The sequence below is a fragment of the Octopus bimaculoides genome, chromosome 1 (assembly GCF_001194135.2).
Source record: "Octopus bimaculoides isolate UCB-OBI-ISO-001 chromosome 1, ASM119413v2, whole genome shotgun sequence".
NCBI classification, from domain to species: domain Eukaryota; kingdom Metazoa; phylum Mollusca; class Cephalopoda; order Octopoda; family Octopodidae; genus Octopus; species Octopus bimaculoides.
The window spans coordinates 105849352-105855920 of NC_068981.1; the positions used below are offsets into that span (position 1 = coordinate 105849352).

The following is a 6569-nucleotide window of genomic DNA, read 5'->3' on the forward strand; positions in this document are numbered from 1 at the left end:
CACATTACACACACATACATACACACATACATGCTCACACACATACCTACACATATACATATCGTCATCATCATTTTAGTGTCTACACTTTTCCATATTTGTATTGATCAGATGAATGTATGTAGAGGCAGAGTTTTGTTTACAGCCAGATATCCTTCCTGACGCCAACCCCAAAGCGTTTTCAAATGAGGTAATAATGTCCCAGTATGTCTAGCAACAAACAGCCTAGGCATGCTTATGTGGAGGACTGGAAACAAATTACACTGAAATGAGCCTTTCGTTTACAAAGATTGTGCAACATGTCAAGGCATATCAGAAGACTTGGACATGTTTTTTGTAGTGGACTGCAAGCAAATGACACTGTTGAATGTAGCCATTTTTTTACAAATTTGTGAATAAATACATGTATAGACTCGAGAGACACAAATGCACTCTCACAAACACATACATACACACAATCATCATCATCATCATTGTCACCATCATCTTCATCATCCTCCTCGTTTAACATCTACCTTCCATGTTGGCATGTATTTGATGGTTTGATTGGATCCAACAAACCAGAAAACCATGTCAAGTACTGATTGCTTTCACATGGTTTCTATTGCTGTATGCCTTTCTTTATGCCAACCACTTTAGAAAGTATCCGGAGTATTTTTGTTTTTTTAATTTTTTTGTATGGTATCAGCATTAGTGTGGTTGTCAAGTAATTCACCAGACTAGATCCTTCAACTGAGTGGTAATGTTGTAGGAAGTAAAGTGGCTTTATGCCAAGTGTTGAGATACTGAAATATGTTAGAGGGATAGGAACAGGAATATTGCAGTAGAGAAGATACATGGCTACTCCTGCAGGAAAGAGATATAAAAATGGTGGCGATGCAATGTCGGGATTTACTCTTATGGCGCAAGAGAGCGAACAGAAGATAGAATTGGGAAAAGTGAGTGGGTAAGTTCACAAGAATGTGAAAGGAGACAATCAAACATATCTTTGTCAGAACTTTTCCTTTTCAAGAGCATGTTGATAAATACTGACTTAATACATATTTGTATTTTGCAGAAGAGGATGAAATTACTCAAATGGATTTAGGTGGTCTCTCTAGGAACTCTACAGCACAAAATGCAGACAAAAATGATCAAGCATTAGGTAATGTAGATTGCTGTTGTTTATTTCCTTTCTATTGAAATAAATTAAAGCAAGAATTACATTTATTATATATTTGTTTTTTGTTTTTCTGTTCATAAATCATGTACTTCCTTCTTCCCTTAGAAGATGTATCTGTTGAAAAATGATTAAATCACTTACTCAAGATTTTATGATCAGTAACAACAATCAATGAGTGATCATCTCTATCGTTTTCTTAATGAAATCAGATGTATCCAAGCCCACATTTTGTTTACTCACAGGAGTTTCATTTGAGCCTGCAAAAGCTAATATAACACTCATTAATTTAGCAGTATTGCTACTGCCTTCAGCAATTATTTCTTTCTTCGGTCCAGTAGACTCTGTGTACTGCTCAAACTCCTTACAGAAGAGTTTCTGGCAGTACACAGTATAGAGAGCACAGTCCTCAATGGCCGGTATTCATTTGACTTACATAAAAAGAGAATTAGAGAGTGGAATATTTGAAAATTTTTTTTTAAATGCAATTGAAATGGAATCATACTTTACAGAATACAAAGAGGGTCTTTTTTTTTTAACTTGCTGGTTCTAAAGAAAGGCAGTGATTACGACTATTTAGAACCACAAGATTGATGCGAGATGGAGAGATGAGTGAGATGTACCTGAGTAGAAGTAGCACATGACATGCTGGCTCTGAGGAACAAAACTCATTAATGGTCACTATTCCTCAGAGTAGTAGAGAAAGTGGAGAGAAGAAACAGCATGCTTGTGAGTTAGAGTCTGAAACATGTCTGTGATTGATTTTATGCCAATCAGTCAGGGAGCCATTCATTGTTGTGTGAAGTCATATAAAAACAATATGATAGACTCTACTGAGAGCAATGAAATTCTTACCCCAACTTCTACACTTTCTGAGAAACCACCTCCCCTACTAATTATATCATCTAGGTAACAGAAGCTATAGACTACTTCTTTTGGGTCATTTAAGCATTTAAGAGAACCTATTTCTGGCCGGTTCATAGTACATATTGCCCTTGTGCATCTGCCACAAGCAAAGTTTACTTCCTCTCTTACCCTGCCTATGATTATACAACATCTCTTGTGTGTTCATTGCTTATATTGGGCATAACATGTTGAGATTATAGCTGCTCCTTTTCTGCTTATTAAGCAAGCCCATTTCCTGATGCTACCATGATCTTGTCATCTTTCCTACTTACTAACACCTTCGTATTTGTTAAGTTTGCCTTGAGGCCTCACCAGCTGGACAAGTAGTTCAGTTGGTCAAACAAGTGAATCATTGAAATTGACAGAGATCCATTTAGTTATATATATATATTAAAATAAGTATTGGAAGTTAACATAATTGACAAAAATGCAGCATGCCCACAGTCCAATGATTGGAACTACTAAAAAAATACAAGAAGCACTACATGTTTTTTTAAACATTGCCAAATAGGGAAGAAGATTTCTTGAAAATCTACCAAAGCATCTTATACAAATGATTGTTAGTTCCCACCATCTTTGTTTTTATGACGATCATCATGATCATGATAATTTTTTATTTACCATTACATAACAAAAAGCTTTGTCATCACCTGTGTCTTGTTTATTGTAGACCGAGCAAAGGAAAAGGTGCAGGACCTTGAAGAAGAGCTGAATATAGCTAGAAAGAACTACAGTCAACTTGGTGGCATGATTTCAGAGGAACAAAAACAAAGAAAAGACATACAAGAAAAAAATCAGTACTGAATTAAGTTTTCAAATTTAGTCTCAATTGCTGTCAGTATCATCTTCATCATTAATAACCACCACCACCACCACCACCACTACCAAGAACAACAATAACAGCAACATATGTAACTTGCTGTTATTGTCATCAACACCCGATAACCACTAACACCATCACCATTTCATCTAAGTAGTTGTCTTTGTCACTAATCCAGTGAAAGATCAACTTTGTCACTGATCCAGTGAGAGAGTTTCAATAATGTTGCTTGACCAGCTAGAAATAGAGGTTAAATATTTCTCACACCACGCCCTGACTGCATTTAATAATGTGGCCTGGGGTATACTATGTCTGCGAAAAAGATGGTATGATCAGGGCAGGAATTCCTTCAGCCATTGGTTAGTTCAATGAAGGGCTAAACAACATCATCACCATCACTATCACCACCACCACGACCATTGTCATTACCACCACTACCACCACCAAGATCATCATTGTTGCTACGGTCATCATCATCATCATTATTGTCAATATCATCATTTTAATGTTTTTATTGTTTTAATACCTGTGTTTTATAACTTGTTATATTGCCTCTTGGTGGTGGTAAAATGTTCTTTCATTTATTATTTTGTCATCATTTAAGGCAGCGAGTTGGCAGAACTGTTAGCACATCGAACAAAATGCTAAGTGGTATTTTGTTTGTCTTCATATTCTGCCAAGGTTGACTTCACCTTTCATCCTTTCAGGGTTGATAAAATAAACACCAACTATGTACCAGGGTTGATGTTATCACCTAGCTCTGCTCCTGTAAAATTTCAGGCCTTGTGCTTTTAATAGAAAAGATTGTTTTGTCACTATTTGTTTGTCTTTAACTACTTTATATGGCTTGGCGTAAGTAGACAGGGAACACCTATGACTTTTGCAGAGCTCCAAAGAAGTACTGGGGAAAAGTGTTATTGCATTTGAAAGACCATCAAACGGGATACTTTGCAAGACAGTGAACTCAGCTCAGGACCAAGAGCCTAGTGGTGGTAGTATCAAACTGATTAGCAGAATAGCTCTCCAACTTATTGGCAAGATGGTGGTTGGAGCTGAATAAACATGTTAGATTAAATACTTTTAGGCATTTAGTTCTTTTTCATTCTGAGTTCAAATTGCACCAAGATTGACTTAACTTTTAAGTGGCATACAAAAATTATTGTCCTTCCACAAACTTTGTGTCCTTGTAAGAAGTCAATATTATTTGACATCATCATCACCATCATTACAATCACTTAATGTTTGTTTTCCATGCTGGAATGAGCTAAACAGTTTGACAGAATCCAACAAGCCACAGAGCTATGCTGAGCTCCATTGTTAATTTGGTATGGTTGCTACAGCTGGTTGTCCTTCCTAATGCCAACCACTTTACTGAGTGTACTGGGTGCTTTTTATTTCGCAACACTGGCACTTGTGAGGTTGCAACTAACTTGAAAATCTCAAAAGAGAACGGAGGAAAAGGAAAAAGCTCTTGCTGCTAAGTGAGGGTGAGTTTCCAAGGGGGAAGGGGACTTTAAACCAAGTGTCAAAGGTTGCAGTATGATAGACAGACAAGCTACAGAAGGGATACATGATTACCACTCATATAAGCATGGGTGAGAGTAGCTGGGAGGAGCTAGAAGTTGTGATGGAGTGCCAAAGCAAACTCACAAGGTACAGGAAGGAAAGTATAAGAGAGAGCATAGACAATGGGTCAGGAGAGGACAGGGAAGAATAGGTGCATTCATAAGTTTGTGAGGGGAAAACAACAGAGGATCAGAGAAGGGAGTAGTGAAAGTTCCGTTGATGGGAAATATCAGTATAGAGAAGGGGTATAGATCAGAAAGTTGGGGGATGATGTGCAAGGTAGAGATGTAGGAAAGCATAGGGGTAACTAGAAGGAGTGGAGTGTGATGGCATGTATGAGAGGATGTGAAGAATGAAAGCAAATATGTAAGATGTTAAATGGATTAGAATGGAATATGGTAAACTTGAAATTCGGATAATTTTTAGAGATTATTGAAAAATATGTTACAATGAGTCTTGCAAATATTTCATAGTTCTGGTAGGCAAAATAGTGAATGTGTTATTTCAAAGAATAAAAATGAGATGTACTGAAAAAGCTGTTCCACTTAGGGTTCATTCTTATTGTTGGCAATCTGTGTCCTAATCAAACTGAATAGGGAGATGATTCAGGTCGATTGTTACAGTTTTTAAACGAAATCTGTCAGATGGCAACCTGTTATACTCCACCAATCAAGGAGCCTCTAAGTGACTGCTTTACCGGCAAGAAAAAGCAGCTAAATCTCCCCTCTACTATCTTTAAACAAGACAAATGAATATTGGATAATAAAGTCTTAAATACACTGAAAATAAGGTGGAACAGTCATGGTTAGAATTCCTTTGATCATAGGTTGCCTCCAGCAGATCTGATATGGAGGGTTGGCAAAACAATAATTTGAAAATGTAAACATCTTTAATAGCATTAAATAAATATGTTAACCCACAGAAGTTTTATTGTTAAACAAATTCTATCTTACTTGATCTTTAATCGATACTTAATATGATGCTTTATTACAATGTTTTATAATAGTCTTCATAAAGTCTTTGGGATTTTACTGAAATGTAATGACTAAATGTACTTGTTTAATTTTAAAGAACAATCAAAGAATTGGAAACTCAGCTTGAGTATGAGCGGCTACGTCGAGAGAAATTGGAGGCTCAGGTTGATGAGTGTCAACAACAGCTCGCTCTAATTGGAGCCAACTTCTCTTCTGAAGACACAGATGTATGTAGCTATCTTGTTTTTAATCTCTAACAGTCATTTTCAGCTATCATTAAAATATCCATGCCCAAAGGGTTATCATCAGGGTCTATAAGATTGGGATTCAACTGATACATTGTTCCAAGACCCAAAGAGTGAAGCAGAGATCTATGACCCCCACCTGCACCAAAAGAAACCCTTATAGTTCCTTGAATTTTGAGAGGAATCCTGCCCATCCCAGGGCCTGAAAGTGAATTTGTTGACTTTGCCAAATTTTTCTTGACGTTCCCTGCAGTTAAGAAAATATAATTAATTAATAATATTGGGTTGTCCAGAAAGTTCGTGCCAATTTTTAAAGGAAAGAAAAAGGTCAATAAATACTTGCCATTACATTTTAATCAACCAAATATGAACCATTTTGTTGCACAATGCGTCTCCATCTTTCCTTTAACTTGAAAATAGCCTCTTCCCAGAATTGAGGTGGTTTCATGGCAAAGAATTTATCAAGGTATCTTTTTACGTCATCCAAGGAATTGAAATTTCTACCATTAACACTATTCTGCAGAGATCTGAATAAGTGGAAATCTGAAGGAGCAATATCTGGTGACTATGGAGGGTGGGGTAACACATCCCAGCCGAGCTGCAGCAATTTTTGTCTGGTTTCCGAAGAAACGTGCGGTCTTGCATTATCATGTTGGAAAACAACACCCTTCCTGTTGGCCAATTCTAGACGTTTCTCTTGAATTGCTGCTTTTAACTCGTCCAGTTGTGTGCAGTATTTCTTAGAATTAATTGTCTGGTTACTTGGGAGAAGCTCAAAGTACAGAATTCCTTTCCAATCCCACCAGACACAAAGCAAGACTTTTTTTAGGGTGAAGACCCACTTTTGGGGTGGCTAACGGTGGCTCATGTCGCTTATTCCAGGATCGCTTTCTCTGAAC

General features: G+C 37.1%; 1 protein-coding gene across 9 annotated transcripts in view; it reads left to right on the plus strand.

The window, feature by feature from the left end:
• LOC106872285 (ankyrin repeat domain-containing protein 42) overlaps positions 1-6569 on the plus strand; it is an 80150-nt gene that overhangs the window by 71204 nt on the left and 2377 nt on the right. For all 9 annotated transcript variants that reach the window (XM_052968973.1, XM_052968982.1, XM_052968964.1 and 6 more), the window contains 3 exons: positions 1058-1144; positions 2736-2862; positions 5523-5652. In XM_052968973.1, the coding sequence (XP_052824933.1) occupies positions 1058-1144; positions 2736-2862; positions 5523-5652 (344 nt within the window). The remainder of the gene's footprint in view (positions 1-1057; positions 1145-2735; positions 2863-5522; positions 5653-6569) is intronic.